An 18,071-nucleotide genomic window follows, 5' to 3' on the forward strand; every position below is an offset into this window, starting at 1 on the left:
TAGGGCAGTTGCATAGGTATCTTCCTTCTCTATAGTTTTTTTTATGAGAGAACTGATTGTTCATCTTCACACACATCACCTGTCTTGTTGTCTGATTACATGATCCAAGAAAAAGTAGTTTCTTCCTTTTAGAGGAGAAAAAGGAGGAGGGAAGGTCCACTAAACAGATAGAAGAGGAAAGTAACACTTTTTTTGCAATTTACAGAGCACAAATAAAAATTGATGGCAGCAGTCCACAAGTTCAATGAAGTACAATGACTCAGTATTTAAGTTACACATAGGATTTATTATTTTCTGTCATACAGAAATCAACTAAGAATCTTCAATATGTAGCATGGGGAAGAAAGCTTGTGGGACTATGCAACCGTACAGAAATTCTGGAACCAGAAGACCGTGTTCACAAGGAGTCATTTGGAAATATGGTTACCAAAATGCCAAAATCCCAGCTAATTATCTAGGTTTGAAAAGCAAGCGGGTGGAAAACATGCAAGCATTCAGTTTGAGAGCTTAATGCCCTCCCTCACCTTCCCAAAGACTGAGAGGTCAAAATATTCTAGGACCATAAAGCCAGGAACTACAGGTAGTGACTCAAACTCTTCTCCAAATGCATCCCATTATCCATATATAGGATTAATCTTGATTACTAGAACACAATAATCCAGAAAATAGAGGTTGAAGTTTCCTTTTCTACCACAAAGACACAGGAGGACATTTTGTTACAGGTAGGAATTTTGAGTTATAGGTAGGTCTCATGTTTATGGACATGAAAATTACCTCATTCTATGAAGGTAACAAAAAGTTTTTACACTACCAACACTGATCTGGCATGTACATATGGTTTGTCCTACTTATATTGATCTTAAGCACATTGATACAATTCTACTGAGAGGCAGGATGCCATGCCACACTCAAAAGACGGTTATAAAAAAGAAGAACTAAAATAATTTAGTTAAACACAAGTGTAAGAAAATCACACAAATGACTAAATAAGGACTGCATAAATGAGGATGCTGTAGATTTAAGTCATTTGGTGACATCAGTCTCAAAACTGGCTTATACAGTTAGAAAGTGAGTTACATAAGCCAAAATTTTCACTCAGGTTACCAGTCTTTCTGTTCAGACACTTAAAAATATCCCAGTTTTTATAAATGTGGATCTGATACCACTCACACTAATTTCAGTGGGAGCTGAGAAAAAGTTAGAGTCACTTTTACTTGCATGCATAAATACAAAACCTGATGGACTACCTGGGTAATTGGGCTCAGTCCCCAAATTTGTACATGTGAGCCTCTGTTCAGGTTCACCAGAATATGCATCACTCTAATCCAGTTAACAGTCATCTTCTGTTAATATACAAAAACTATTTTGACCATTGATGTCCTTGTTAAATATATCTAGTTACTGAGTTAAACTGTGTACGTGTCCCCGCCCCCCCCCCCCCCCCAATTGAGGCTTCAGTTATTGAACATCTGATCAGTATTCATATTTTACTGTGCAATAGTGAAAGATCTTTTGTTGCACGCAATGCAAAAAGTTAGATTTCTTAGCACTTTGATTTCTCTAATGGAACAGTCTTCTGAGCTGGGAGCTTCAGCAATAAATCAAGGAGAACAGGGAAGCAACTTAATGGAATTCCATTATTAATTATTTCATACTTTAACTGCGTCCAGATGGTTCATCAGGATTAGAACCTCATTAAGTTGAGTACCATATAAAAACACAAGTATGCACAGTGCCTGCCCCCAGTGCCAGTTCCATTACGCTTTCGGAAAAGTCAATGTTAACCTGAAAGCCAATCCACAAATGTTTAAGTGGATTTGCTCCCACGTTTGCAGAACTGTGGTGTAATTGACTATACAGTGTAGATTGCAAAGCAAAGTATAAAAGGAAGGTCAAATGCAAGAAATAAACAGGTGTGTGTGCATGCAGTGTATAGCTTCTTCAGTTATTAGTTACCGAAGGTAAAAAAAAAAAAAATTATCAAACCCAGTATTTTTCTCCAATTGATATCCACTTTTTATATAAATCACTTTCCTCTGTTACAGGTTTAGTTTCCTTAAACACATGTAGTTGTCAATAGGCAGCTTGGTTTTAAATTAGCCAAAGAATAGATTTGAGCTGTAATTTTTCCAAAGTTGAACACATTGAAGCTTATTTTTCAAAAATAGCATATATAGCTTGTGTTCAAGAGACAGAGCTGAAAACCAGTATGGATTTTCTGCAAGAGATGGAAGCTTCTAATTATATTGGATTTCAAATCTAAAAGCCCATTTCCATGGAATCATCCGTTGTAACAAAGCTGCTACTTCTCATTCTATCTTTTGTGCTCAGTTCCTGTATAGTCCTGGCAAGAATGTCATCTATCAATGTACAAATGTTAAATCACCCCAGTCATGAAATATTAACAGAATGCATACAATTATGACTCCTAAATTGAAGTCTTTCTAGCTGCAATTTGTCACATCTACGATTGTACAATGTTATTAGTAGAGTAAAACTAGAAACCTATGAAATAGATATATTGGAAAAATAGCATTTCTAGTACATGCATTTAATATAGGTAAGCCCTGAACCTGCTTCAGCTGAGGTCAACAGGAGTTTTTCCTTAGTGGAAGCAAAATAATGACTTCTTAAATGTCCTGGTTCTGAGCAACAGATGAACAACATAACAGCAGTACTTAATTCCTTCATGCAAAGGTTTAGATTTTCTGGAGCAAAGTAGAATGAGCATGCTACTAATTATTTTCCAGATGGCAATAACATATATTCAAAGTTTTAAAACAGTCTCCTGCAATCTGTAGCTAGAACAGGTGCATTAATTTATTTTGTACATATTCCCTGAAAGAAACCGAGATAGACAATGCTAGAGGAACAGAGCCTATGGACAGTCTTTGTGTGAGAAACATGGGAAGTTCTCTTGCCCGCTAGTTCTTCCAAAATAGTAATAAAATTTGCAAACTAAAAAATTCAGTGTAAATTTGAAATAATTTAAAACCTTAAAAAGTGAAGTGTGGAATAAGATTATTAAATGTGTATAGTTGCATCACATATCATCCAGAACATAAAAATATTGCAAGCAAGCCATATTTCTTGTACTTGATTACTAATCTTTTCCAACAATACCCGAAGTAGTTTTATTATAATAAGAATATTTTTTCTTTCAAATAACTATTTCCGTGAGCACCATGTTCCTGTCTGCTGACTTTATTACCATTTTACATGCTATGGGCCTCGATACTGCCCTAGCAACCTGATCTAACCTTGAAGTTACCCCTGCTTTTAGCAGGAGGTTGGACTAGAGGCCTTTGGAGGTCCCTTCAAGCCTGCATTTTTCTCTAATTCTATTATTTTTCTGCAATTTTTCTGTAATCCTATGATTCTACACCAAGTTTTTCTAAGAGAGAAATGATGGATATAGGGAAAGTCCTTTCCACTACCCCTGCCACAAAAGTGATGTTAGTCTTTTCTTATGCTCTCATCTGATCACTTGTGGTAGAAGCCCAGACTGCCTGCTGATCTCATTTCAGGCATACTTCTCTCTCCTGATCTTCACTTTAGGTCTTAAGTGTCCTAATTTCATTTGCTACACTATATAACTATGGTATAATCTCATGCCTTTAAAAAACAAAATATATTATTAACTGATGTACTTTTCTAACTGTTGCCTCTCTCTTAATGGTTAGGCTCAGTTTCCTTCCTGCAATTCTGTCATACTCTACCAAACTGGCATCTGCCTGCCTTTCATTCTGAGGACACCAATATCTCATTTTGATCACAGTCCTTAAGAACATAGTCTTAACCAGCCTCAAAACTGCTATTTTATACTCGTCTGTCTTGTGGGCCATCTTCCATGAAGCCAATGATGCTTTTTCCCCTTATGTCCTGTCATCCTATCACCATATTTATTTCCTTTGCTTCCTAAATTTTTTTTTTTAGCAGATCATTTGGAAGAACCTCCACTTTCCTCAGTTTCCTGTAGTGGTCCACATGTTTGGGCCTCAATTTCCTTCTCTTTTCCCTCCACAATTTGTCTGTCAGTGATTTATTCCACAAATACTATTTTAGCTAGCATCTGTATGTGAAAAACCTGCAGAGCTGCTTCTCCAGTCCAGACTAGAGTCTAATTTTCCAAGCAAAAAAAGTAATTATGCCTACTGACATCACCTTTTGGAGATCTAGCCTATTGTAAACTTAATACATCCACACACGTAAAACATCCTTATTTTTCACTTTAATAACATGTCATTATGGTAGGCAAAACCAGGGTCATTATCTTAAACTCTGATTTTTGAGCTCTCTCCTCTAAATTTCACTGATAGTTCACTAAATTTCTTGTTACTACCTGTAGGATACAGACATCTTTACCCATTCACATAACAATCTCATGTAAGCTGTCAGTATCACCTGTTGACTGCACCATTATGTTCTCAGGCTTTGACAAAACAATTTCACTGCTCTTACTCATTCAAAATACTACTGCAAAGGTAAATTCTTAAACATTATTTTGACTGTGCCATCTCTTTCTTTAGTTTCTTCACTGATGCCCTTTCACTGTTACATCAGATGTACATACCTTGTCTTTACTTTAGAGGTCATTCAGGACCTCTTAATCACTATTCACTTGGAGCCCATGACACTAGCTTTGATTGTATATGAAGTTTTCAAACAAACCTTTGTCCATTCTCTCATGTTTTGGAGAAGAGGCCAATACAGTGGCAAAAATCACTGTCAGGAGTCATGAGCAGGACTCCAGAGAACTCAAGTGACTGATACTATTAAACAGATAGAAACCTATATACCTGCTTAAAGCTTGAACATCCTCCTGAATGAGGAGTGACTACTAAACAAGGTCAAACAGGAACAGAGTTTAGATGACACACAGGGCTGGTCAGGAATATAGATCCTTACAGCTCCCTCATTATCCAGCCTCCAAATCTCACCCTCCGATTTCCCCTTCTCATAATGCATACAGAATAAAAAAATGACAGTATTTAAACTGATGATGTGCTGAAACCATTGCTAATCAGCTAGACAAATACTGACACTCTCATTTTACCTTTCTATCCATGTTTTTTTCCTTTTGTCTTAACTTGAATTATAACCACTCTGGGGGAAGTCCTTGTTTTTGTTCTGTGTTTGTACAATGTCTAGCCAGTGGGATGCTGGTCTGATTAAGCCTCACAGGCACTCTGGTAATGCGAATTAAAAACAATCCTGCTTTCTATTCCTGCTGCTTCTACAGAGACTATTTGGCTGTGGGAAGCTGAATTCTATGGCTGCATATGTACCAACTGAACAATACACCAAATCCTAATCACTGGTCTACTGCAAAACTATTAAAAGAATTGCAACAACATCATTGGGGACTTGAAGAGAGAAGTTAATTTAATTATTAAACAACTGGAAAAGTAAATGCAAAAAAAAAAACCCCAATTAAACCCCCCCTATATGTGATTGTATTTCATATGACAAACAGGGAACTTTGTGTGCCACTTTTCAGTGTTACTTTTTCAATTCAGTATGAAGTTAAAAATATGGGTAAAGCAAAAAATAGACAAAAGGGACCCTTCTTTAACTTTCTGTCACTTTTCCTAATCCTTTATCTTCTCCTTTACATAATTTCATTTTGTTTAACATGTGAATGCCCACTACCAGAATATCATCAGGATTTTAAAGTTGATTAAACTTAATTTTAAACAACTTTAATCTTTTATACAGAAATCGAGAAAACACCATTCCTCAGCCTTCTCTAAGAGCTTCTCTAGAGTTTCATCTTTTACTATGGCTAATACTATAGTTCTTTCCTTTATCCAAAAGATTATCCACTGTCAATATACCTTGTAAACTTGAAGGTGAAAAATACATTTTGTTGATGATTTGCACTTCTAAAGGTTCTTCTAACTCACCCAATATGAAGACTGGGGTAAATATAGCATATTACATTTAAAATATTTTGAATTATAATATCTCCGACTATTTATGCTGCTAAAAGCTAAAAGATAGGGGAAAAATTTTTATTATGAGACTGAACATCTTCCTTACATGAGTTTCAAGTCCTTCTTCTTTATTGACATAAAGAGAAAGGAAAGCTTTTCTTTTTTGTCCTGCCTTGATACTAAAGAACGAGATAAAATTCTTCCTCCATTTAATTTGGGGAAAATAAAACATCAGTTTTACTTCTGTATCAGAAGTTCAACAAAGTGGCTTTCTAGAAAAACTATTTTGCGTCAGAGCTCTTTATTATGTCAAGTCCAAAGGTAAGACAAGTCATAACTTTAGTCATATGCTGGGGCAACTTCATATTTCCACACAACAGAGTTTCTGACTATGAACAAAAAGAACTTAAGTTTCTATAGAAAATTAAGGTGCACTGTTGGAATTGTACAAAAGCTTGCAAAACTGACCATATTATCAGTGGTTACAGCTAGCTTAAGTTGTGCACTTATCTTAAATAGTTTTAACGAAAAAAATGTTAGTAGCCTTTTACTGCCATATGGCACGCACTTCTGAAGGCACTTCTGTTAATGACTAAGAGGAGGTAGAATACTTCCTGTTTAGATTTTAAGCTGTGTAAAAGACAAGCCCTACTGTTTCCATAATGCAGATATCTTAGAGGGCCTAACCTTAGCCGGGGGGGGGGGGGAAGTATGTTTCAGGAGGAGTTCTGACTTGGCAAGAATTACAAATAGTTTCTTGCTCCCTTCCTCCCCATCAAATCAGAAAAGACAATAAACAGTCCTATCCACACCCAAATTAATAGCCAAAAGCAGCAGAATGAGCAGTATTGAGAAGTAAACCCTATTTCACTCTTAGTCAGAAGAATGGTTACATTGACATTTGGTCTCAATATAAAAGCTACACTAGAAGTATCCATGAAGGTGCAAGAATCCCATTACCCCCTCCCCCCCAAATGTAGCATCTATGAGAACAAACAAAACCAAATTCCTGAGAATCTTGCTATGCCTCAGACAGCGTCAGAAGGGTGCAAGTGTAATGAATTGAAGCCTGAAGGTAATTCTAGTCAACATCAGACTTCTGATGTAACGCTGACCATGACTTCAGACTGAGATATACTTTTGGAGATAGCAGACATACTGTTTTTAAGAACAGGAGCAGCATTCTACCAACTCCTCTGAATTCATGCACTATGCCATTAAAAATATTTACTTCAATATGTGCATTTCCAAGAAGGAAACAGTGCTCTTCCTATAGCACAGACCCTCTGAAGTCTTATATTTAAAAGAAAGACAATTTAAAAAATTTATTGGAAACTTCTAAACAAAACAAACAAAAAATACAAAAATCAAATCTGGAAGAAACAGGTGAAACAAGCTTCTCATATTAATAAGGCCCAAGGCAGATTCATACTGAAACATCTTCTTTGAACATATGTTTCCATCATTTAAAGCAGCGTTGGCACACATCACCTTTCGACACAGCCATTCTGAATCTTTATTGTTGTAAAATGAAGTTACCATGTAGAGAGGGGGGAAAAAAAAGGAGGGGAATAGCTCTACTAGTTGTGCAGTCATCTTTAAATTCTTGCTCAATGAGAATATTAAATGTCAGAAAGGAAGATAAAAGGGAGGGTGGAAACCAAGATTTTTTCTTTCATGTAATCTAATTTTTCTAACAATTCTAGAAAATACATGCTCAAAGTTCATTTTTAGAAAAGACATACATTTAAGTCTTGAAAAATTACTGTACTTGTGATTAAATCTAGATTATAAATTAACATATTTACCTCATTATATCAGAAAGATTGCCTCAGTATCAAGAATTGCTTGTTCTTGACTGATGCAGTATTTCATTATTGTATGGAAACAACTCATCAAAAATAGATTTGGGGAGTGGGTTGGAGTTCAGTTGCAAACATTTGATCACCTTAATGATGGGTTTCCAGTTCAAGAATTGTCCATTCCCCTTGAGGGGACGAACAGTCTTCAGATGAAAAGCTTGCCACTGTAATGCTTGCTGAAGAATCATCAAGTGGAGACATTAGTTCAGTCCACCTACTGAATGTGTCAACTTGTGAGGTACCCTGAGGATTCGAACCATCTCGTGCCAGAAACAGTGTCTGATTGATAAGACATTGTGCTAAGTTAAGGTCTTCAGGAACAGAATTTTTGAAACCTATATTTGAGTCCTGCTCAGATAACAGTTGCCTGAGAAGGGTCCAGTCCTGTTCTGCAAACTGCTGATCTTCAAAATCCACATCTAGAACTGCTGTTTCTGAATCCATCCTCTGTTCAATTGCTTCTCCAACATCCATCTCATATATTGGAGAAAGGGTTTTTGAAGGCCGATGCTCATACATGCAGGTTTGTGCCATTGTGTCATAATCATCTATGTCTCCTGAAATAATTCACAATACTGTACAATGTAAAAATTGCAGATGATCCTCCCCTCAGGGCTGTGTAGAGCAAAATTTAACTCATTCAGGAAGGACAATCCAACCAGGTTAAAAAAGGGGGGATGGAGGGTATACAAAATTGACAAAATTTGAGGCATTTATTTCCTATATAAAAAACAAAGTATGATTTATAAATTAAGTTAAAGTAGCAATCACCACTGGTAATTAACAATAACCTCCATAATTAAGTTTCTGATACAGAAAATGACAATGTAAATATACACTTAATGCACATGAAATTTCTCATTTACTCCATAAATTAAATTTAGACCAGGAGGTGCATGGAGGGAATTAATAGAGAATGATTACTGAATGGTGACTTAAGCTATGTCAGCTTAGAAGAGAATTAAAAACAAAATTGTTTATCCACAGGCTTATTTCTACACTGCACATGCAAGGGCAGCTGCAGGCAAGGGCAAGCAAACTTAAAAAAAATAGTACAACTTTTAACGTCTTCTTGTTCTATGGTCTGACTGAACATAGATCATCATCTGCATTCCATTACTCTTGAATACACAATAGCTGTAATCAACACTATTGTATATTTTTGATGGGATAAACAGACTGAATTATTGGTATAAAGACGACAAAACACAAAACTAGACAAGTATTCATCTAGCTACATGAAACAAGTTAGAACTTTTCTGTATATAAGCATTAGTTCTAAGTATAATCTCTCTTTTAGGAAATAAGCTTTTACTGGTAAAATTTGAATTTTAGACATCTCATAAGCTCTAAATCAGAGTTCAAACCTGCTCCCACTGATGTAATATATGGCAAATATTCAGTTATATTCAGTGGGAGAAGGATCCAAATTTGTGTATAATATATAAATAAATAAATTACAACAATAATGCATATAGCTGTTCAGGTAAACAGTTCAGTGCGCTTTAGTTAAGGTTATTACTGTAGTTATTGCACATCCCATTCAGACATACTATATGTTGTCAAGCAGACAAAACGAATACTAAGATTCCATCAAAAGCTGATGCTGTCAATGTTAGATTGGATCAAAAATAACTGAAGTACAGGCAACTGCATCCAATCTTTCTTTTAGCATTACATAAAATCCCTTTTCTTGTAGTCAAGTTTCTCATTGAACAGCAGGGTATTGACGGATATTTCAAACAGACAAGCATTCTCTACCCAAGTGAAATACTTAAAAATACTGAAATTTAATATAGTTTCAGCCAAAATTACTTCAGTTCAGGATTCAATCCCCGACAAATTTCCAAAGCTTTCCCTATTAATTTGTTTTTGAATGACTGAATGTTTCTATTTCTGTACATTACCTGGAAGTAAATCAGTATTAGCGCATTCAGTAGTTGCTGGTTGACTGTCTCTCACTTGACCTTCCTGAGTCAGTATCTGATTCTTACTGGCTTCTATAGGTTTTGCAGAGCTGCTCTTTTGCACATCAGAATTAGTTTCTCTCTGATTAAGATCCAAATGACATGGTCTTTCTTGAGATTTTGCATCATTGTCTAAGTATTTATTGCACTGGTGAAATTCACTAGCCACCTCATTCTTCATATTTACTTTTTGTTTTTCTCCTGGACACAGACTAGCTGCTGAATATACTTTCTCTGGGCAATTTTGTTCAGTCATTGAAGCACCTTGATTATCCTTCCCTGGGATTTCAGTGCCATGAAGATGTAGGAGAGAACTTTCACTTTTATCCAATCTATTGTCTCTATTATCCTTATGCTGTTTGCAATCCAGGAATCCATCTTCAATTTCCAGTGAGTATCTTGAAGTCTTTCCATGGTGCTCTTGAGAAACACTGTCAAATACTTCTGAAGGAGTAAGAGAATCTATTGAATGCTGACGTGAAGTATGAGTTTCCACTCTGTCATCAGATCCCAATTCTTCGCATTCATCTACTGAAAGTAAAACAGATCGTTTGAAATTTTTAGTTTTAGAAAACTCTTGACTTGCAGTATCATTTTCTGTTGCATCTTCAAAAGCTAAATTATCAATTCCTTGGAACTGTTGAGTAGGAACATTTGATGGAGGAAAGTTTTCTGCAACATTCTCTGCTTCAGATCTGTCGTCTTCTGTTTCATCAGCAGAAGAAGAAACTTGGTCTGCTTCCTGAGTAAATGGTGCATTGCCAAAAGTAGAACTTTTGCTTTCTCTAGTATTGTTCCTTGCACTTTCCTGATGGGACCAAATCTCAGGTCTTTTTCTTGGTATTTCATCATCACTCGTTGAATTAACACGGAAGAGATCAGAACCCTCTTTTTTCATTTTCACTTCTATTCTTAGGCTGCTGTCATAAATTTTTAATTCCTCAGGTGTACTTGTGTCACTGCTGCTTCTTCCAAGAAAGTCATGGCATAACATAGTGCTGCATTTAGAAATCCCTCTTTCATTGGATCCTTCATCATCCTGAGAGCCTCCAGCATCATAATCTTCTGATCTTGGTTTTATATCATCAGAGGATGTGGTTGCACTGCCAGTATCTGATTCAGGACTCTCTTTTGGATCTAGTGCACCAGTACTCCAGTGGTCCACAAAGGGAATCTCTGCATTTTCATGGTTTTCGGGTGTTTCTGTAGGATCTATAGGCTCCGTGTAACTAGGTGAACATTTTTCTGTTATTTGTTCTGTGGAACATTCTGAAACATCATCTAAATCTGCTGAAACTGATTTGTATTCCGTCAAGGCTGATGTATCACACAGCTCATCAGCTGTAAGAAATCCCTCCATATAAATCTGAGGAGATGATGTCTCCTCCTCTTTATTGGTTATCGTTCTGGAAAAGCTTGGTAAAGCATTCTCACCGTAGTTAAGACCTGTTTCAGAGTTTACTTTATCACTTTGCTCAGTACAGACTTTTGTTGCTTTTGACTGTTTCACCAGTTCTCCTGAAGCAGTAGCCTTTTGATTGGTTTCCTTGGAAAAGTCTGAGCGTCCAGCACTAGAAGGCTGTGCATGATAGTGAAATTCAGCTGTATTATCACCTTTCTCTGTGTCTTCAATCTGTTTAATTCCAGTCTGATCTCCACAGATTTGTCTTGCTTCCATTTCATTTTGCAATGAAACGTGCAGTTTAGACATAGTTTCTTCTGTAATTAGAGGAGAAGAAGATTCAGACTGTATTTCGTATTCCACTTTTTCAGAAGGATCTGCTAATTTTTGTTTATTGGGTTGACAGGATGCCAGCAGTTTATCTTCGCTGCTGCTTTCCATCACAGATTTTAGAGATTCACTTTGCTTTGCAGAATAGCAGTCATTATTGTCATGAAGCTGACCTGCCACAGCATCAGCCATGTTTTTTTCAAGTTTCTGTCCTGAACTTCTGTGCTCAGAGGTGTGCACATTCTTCTGGACAACAGGAGATTCACTCCTTGAATATTTTTGGGCAGGGGACTGAGATTTTAATACAGATTGCCCAGCTGTTTTTGGTTTTGGGTCTTTATTATTCATAACCTCAGCATGCTTTGACGGAGCCAGAGTTTTAGGTGTTATTTTTGCAGTGGCTTTTGCTACAGGTGTTTGTGACTGCTTAACAGTCTTCTTCTTGGCTGCAGGATGTTTTTCTGGGAGTGTTGTCTGAACCAGATGTTGTAACACATTTTTTTCTTCGTTATGTTTTGGAGACATTCCTGATTTCAGTGAATTTGGCGATTCCCCCTGAGGTCCTAACAAACAGTTAAAAAAAGACTGTAAAGATTGTATATGCCAGTCAAAGTATATTCACCAAATTTATGTTAGTGTTTGTTTATGTTAAGAAGCAAGTTACTCAACTTTTTATGTAACTAAAGGATTTAAGGCTTGTTAAAGAATTAAGAATTGAGATCTTAAACAAATACTAGACAAAAATATCATCTTGCATTTACATGCCATCTTTAAAACTAAAGCACTTTATAGACTATGTATAAAGGAATCACTTCAGCCTGTAACTGAAGTAGTCATCACTGCAGCAGAAAGCAGCAGCTATCTAATAGTGCACAGAAACACTGCACAGCAGCTTAGCACAGGAAGTGATGAGTACTATATTCAATTTGTATTGTAGAGGAAATGAAAGTAGGCAGAAAATAATTACATTAGTTACAATGTGATTAGAACACCAGAATTAATATCCCTGCTCAGTCAGAAAATACTGCAAGATCTTTAATGACCACAAATTGACAGGACCTGTGTTTTCTGTATCATAATGCATTTAAGATAATGTAACTTGAATATTCTTCCCCTTGCCAGTAAGTGCCAAGTCCAAATGGGATTAAAAAGAGCTCCATCCTTAACACTTTGTATCTTTATAAAACAGGGTTTCTTCTCTGTGGTCTACAGTGTCATTTCCCACACTTGATATAAATAGCTGTTGAAATCAAGTATTCATTTGTGGGGTAGGTCAGTATCAGTAGTGCTACCCCTAAGGGGGATCACCAAAAAAAGGGAGGCAAAGAGTAACAGTTCATAAAGAAGTCTGCAGTCCAGATCTTTGATGCATATTATAAATGCTTGACCTACAGAACTTCAGTCATGGTTCCAAGTGCAGAAGTGCAGGGGATCAGCAAATAAAAAGACTCTGCAAAGCAGATTAAACAAGCAGAAGAAAACACCAATTGGCAGTGAAGACCATCTTTAAATATTTTGAAGTTGACACACATTCAGTTGCATTTTACAGTTTAGGATTGTCACCAAAAGTGAAATATGGAAAATAAACAGAATTGTTCAGAAGATTTTGCCAAATGCTTGTGCTAAAAAAAAAAAAAAAAAAAACCCACAAAAAAAAAACAACCCAAAAAAGACAAAGCTTTGCATAATAATGGCAGACTGTTTCATTGCTGTATGAAACTTTACCTTGGTTCTTGGGAGAATTGGTAGGTGTGTTTTGAGCCTTTTGCTGTGCTGCAGAATTGCTACTCACATTCCCTTTTTTCTTTAGAACAGCTTGTGCACTTTGTTCATTACTCCCTTTTCCAGTTGATTTTTTTGTCAGACTGCAAAGAAGTTATTACATCCATTATTTCCAAGCTTAAGATCTAGCAATGTTTAATTATATTTAAACAAGCAATGTTTTAATATGCACACATATATAAACACTGCAAATGCAACCTAATACTTTTTGAAAATAAAACCTATATGTGTATATATATTTTATATATACACACACATAAATGACCCATTTCACAATTTCAGTGCTTCAGCTGTTTTCCTGTCCAGTTTAATCTAAACTATCCCAGAAACAATAAGTTTACAACACCTTGTGTAGTCATTAACTGTTCCAGTGTGCAGAATTCTGAATGACCTATAACAATTTTAAAATGATTAGCATGAAACAATCCAACACAAAAGCCAAACCAATTTTATCTTTACAGCAATGTTTCCAATAGCTAACTCAAATTGTTTTGCTAACAACATACAATAGACAACCATTCTCAGATTAAAAAGAACATGTTGACTTAACAGTAAGTTTAATAGTTCACCTGAAACTTTTTTCACAAACATACATGCACACATATATGTATGTAAAGCAGCATATTGATTTGTAACATACCTGCTTGTTGTGATATTAACCTCAAGCTCAGTCTTTTTTTTTTTGTTGGTGACTCCATTTGATGTCTTCACAGATGACTTTGTTTTCACTATGGTAAAGTAAATTTGAAGTTAATTATAGGGCAAAACGCATTGCATATAAGTACTGAAAAATTTCTAATATATGAAAATCAACTATTGAAAACAGTATAGATGCTAAACTTGTAAAACTTTTACCATTTTATATGGCTATCAGTTGATCATAAAGTCTGTTAATAGAGGAGAAATTTAATATTCTTATATCAAGTTAATATTCATTTACAGGGGAAGAAGGTGACTGTTATTAATCTATAGTAGATTTCTTTAAAGCTTCCCAGTCTGGTTTTCAGTGTATGACCAGCCTGGGACAAACCAGACAGGGACTTTTACGAAAAAAAAAACCAAAACACAAAACCAAACCCCCACACAAAAAAATCCCAAACCACAACCACCTCCCCCCCCCCCCCCCCCCCCCCCCCAAAAAAAACCAAACCAAACACCAAAAACCCCCACACATACACACAATAAATTTACCAGTTTGTTTTTTCCCTTCCTCTACCAGTTTATCCTCTTTGGGTTCCTCTGTCTGTTCACTGGCAGTCTGGTTATCTATGCTTGAGTTTGCTGACTTGCTGGAAGTTCCTGCCACAGTCACTAAGGAGGGAGATTCCTTCCCTGTGGTTTTTTTCAATGGTTTTGTTTTGATCTGCACACTTGAGGTTACTGTCAGCACTTTAGGCCTGGCACCTGCAACTTTTCCTTCATGGTTCTTTAGTCCTTTGCCACTTCCTGAATTTTTCTGTCCACTTGCAGATGATGTCTTTTCTATATCTTGCTTGGTAAGCATGCTTTCAGCCTTCACATTTCCATTATTTTCTATTTTTGTCTTTATAACAGCTCTAGCCTTTGGTGAAGCAGCTTTTTCCCCTGCTTTTGAATCCTTAGTAATCTTGGAAACTATTTTTTTGCCATCTTTCCCCTTTACATCCTCATGCTTTGAAGCCTTATTAACAGTGTTTCTGTTGGTGCTTGATGTATGTCCAGATGCTCCTAATCCATCAGATTTCATTTTATCCTGATTAGTGGAAGAATCTCCCCAGCAATCTTTCTTGCTGTGTTCTGTCGGGGAAGTATTCCTTATACCAACAGATTCAGCAATAGATTTGTTTAGCTAGAAAAAAAAGCATCAGGAAAGAAAAACAAACCAGAAAACATTTATAACACCAAACTATCCATGATCTTTAATTTCTGAAACACAGCTACTTTTTAAGTAGTACGTGAATCTAAAGCAACAAGATTCAGCATAGAAATAACTAAAAAATAAAAAAAATTTCTATTTTAGCTCAGATTGCTGGCTTTCAAAGATATAAAAGTACTAGAAATAACTACAGTGCCTAGTAAAGCTCATGTGAAATACTGCTCTATATAAAGGATATAGAAATACCTAAGCAGAGTTTCACTTATTTTGGACAAATTACTCTGTAATATTTATTTATATTAGTGTCTGCTGAAGTAAGAAAACTTTTGAGTTATATGTGCATATTTTCCAAAGAGGAATAAAGACTATGTATTATTACAAACAAAACCAAAAATTAATTTATAATACATGAGATGTTTTTAACCATTACCAACAGTGTATCCACCAGAGACGTGGCAATATTCATTCTCTCTTTCAGGTAAAGATACATACTGAAACATGGAGAATTAAGTGCATGAAATGGAATCTTTTGTGATACTAGTGTCATGGCAATGTATCCAAGACCATCAAATCATGTGAAACCCATACTCTTTTTCTACCAAATAGTAATGTAGCTTTGAGTGTGAGTCTCAATAGAAGAGTTGTTGAGGGCACTAAAAAATATTTTTTCAGGGCAGGGAGCGTAACAGACTCAGTGGTGTGGTGGCTTGTGATAATAGCAGAGATTCATTAGCTCAGTAGCAAACCATTTGCTCTGGGAAACAGATCAGTTTCATTACATAGCAACAGGGGAATGTGAGATTCTGAACACAAATTCCTGTCTTTTATTTGAGCTTATCTGTTTGAAAATGTAGCAGAGCATAGGCTGAGTCCTAAGATGTTTCCAGTAATGGACATTACTGATTCTGCAGAAATAACAATTCACCAAAAAATTACACATTTTTCAAAAGCAAGTTCCATTAAATAATACGACAAATTAATATTGAATTTAAAACACATGATGAAAATAGTTTTGTTTGCAAGCTTCTGAGTATTTTTAATGTTTGGATAGAAATGTTTACCTGAGAACTAGTGAATACAGGTTTTTTGCCAAGTCTTCGGTCATCACCCTTGTCAAATGCAGCTGTAAAAGGAACAAGCTGTTTCTTTACTATTTAGCAGGAAAGAAGGGAGACAGAAAACAATCCAGCCTACTCAATTAACATAATCTGAAATCAGAAAGCAGTTCTTTGGGTCCTGTAATTATTCTAGGAAGGCTAATTCTGGTGACATGGCAAATGTTGAGTGGAAATACATGGTTTTATGTTCAGAACAAAAAATGTGGCTTCTGCAATGAATTCACATGGCTATAAGCAAGTTGTTTAATTCTTCTGTTTCCCCATTTCCATAGTAAGCCACACTTTTCTTTATCCAAGCTTAGCTCACTTAAAGCTTGCAGTGCACTGAGACTTTTGTAAATTGTGTACAGTTTCAAAGAAGAGAGACCTTCACATTTAGAGTGTTAATGACTTTTAAGTCATGTACTCTAATTTATAGAATATTTATTTACACTATTTAAAGAACAGATTAATTACATTAAAGTAAAGTAAATTATATTAGTTTTCAAAAGTGGTAAAGTCAAAATATCTAAATATACACAGTAAGATCACAGTGCCTCTTTAGATAGCATGCAGCGTAATGTCATGAGAGTTATCCCTGTGATTGTCATGTGGAATTTTCAGGCAATGAATGCCTTTTTTTTTTTTTTGACTGGTCTACTCTGGGAGGGAAGCATTTTTCAATAAAGCCTTTAAATCAATTGTGCTTGTAGAATACAAAAAGGATATTTATAGACACTGTACAGACCCAGAATCGATAAGGTTTCATTTTTGTTTGTATTAATGTTTGATCTGAAAAAAGGTTTTGCAAAAAATGTATTTAAAAAATCAAGCATTCAGTGCCTCGTGTTGTGACATAGTATTTATACATACAAAAAATGTATCCATGTATAACACAAACAAAAATTCTGCTGAATTCTTACTAAAGATACTAAAAATAATTTTTAAATAGGTCTGTAAAAATCACACAAAAGGTATGCTGAAAATGGCACCCCAGGGATCTAATCCTTTTTCTAGCAATGACTCTGCACATTAATACATACCAATATATTAAGACAAAATCCATATAAACTTGTGCCTAAGAAAACACAAGACATGTTGTGAATGAAAAAGCCCACAATATCATCTGTCTTCTTTTGGCATTTTTCCTCCTCTATTATAGCCTTCTAATTCTATATAGGTTAAATCTCTAGAAGATAAACCACCACCAGAAATCTTTAAGGTGAAAGTTGATTTGAGTTATCCTAGACATATTTCACCTGAAGATTAAAATTTGTCTACCAGTATTGTGTGATCGCTTTGTCTGTAATTAAAAACAGATAATTTATGCAAACATTTCAGCCTATCTATTTACATATAAAATGTATGCTAGCTCTGAGTTATAATTTAATCTAAAAGAAAACAAAACAATTTCTGGCAAGATGGAGTTTGGACAACTAAGGCACACCTCGGTCTTAAATACTAGTGCAAAGCAGCCTAAACATTATTTACAATAAGGACATGATCATCCTAAAAATAAAACACCCCAAAACAAAAAAACCCACCCTTGTTTCTAAAGCCAGCTCCGCAGCTTCTGAAGGATTTTATAATCCAGAAAGAAATCATAAGCCTGTTTTATACAGTAGCAGTGAGATGTTATGTGACTACATCCCTAAATCATACTTAGAAAGACTGTCACTGCATCTTTCTCTCAGCATGTAATTGTAGAATAAAATTGTCATCTATTTATAGGTGTAAACAATTTTATAACTATCATATCCTAGCTACTAATGTCTTTAACAAAAAGGACACCAAAATGCTTGTTTCTCCTTTGAATCAAGTGATTTGATTTTAGGTCTTC

The 18,071-nt window shown here is 35.6% G+C and overlaps 1 protein-coding gene across 3 annotated transcripts in view; it reads right to left on the minus strand.

Annotated features, from left to right (window-relative positions):
- Positions 1-7,275: 7,275 nt before the first annotated feature.
- The window catches only part of BTBD8 (BTB domain containing 8), a 38,222-nt gene continuing 27,426 nt past the window's right edge, over positions 7,276-18,071 (minus strand). For 2 of the 3 annotated variants that reach the window (XM_075508382.1, XM_075508384.1), the window contains 6 exons: positions 16,196-16,257; positions 14,471-15,107; positions 13,920-14,007; positions 13,223-13,362; positions 9,706-12,060; positions 7,279-8,355 (listed from right to left, as the gene is read on the minus strand). In XM_075508382.1, coding sequence (XP_075364497.1) covers positions 7,886-8,355; positions 9,706-12,060; positions 13,223-13,362; positions 13,920-14,007; positions 14,471-15,107; positions 16,196-16,257 — 3,752 coding nt within the window. In that variant the 3' untranslated portion in view covers positions 7,279-7,885. Of the gene's footprint in view, positions 8,356-9,705; positions 12,061-13,222; positions 13,363-13,919; positions 14,008-14,470; positions 15,108-16,195; positions 16,258-18,071 lie in introns of all 3 variants that reach the window. The other variant, XM_075508383.1, reaches the window with a different exon arrangement.

This window comes from Mycteria americana, chromosome 7, assembly GCF_035582795.1.
Source record: "Mycteria americana isolate JAX WOST 10 ecotype Jacksonville Zoo and Gardens chromosome 7, USCA_MyAme_1.0, whole genome shotgun sequence".
Taxonomy (NCBI): Eukaryota; Metazoa; Chordata; class Aves; order Ciconiiformes; family Ciconiidae; genus Mycteria; species Mycteria americana.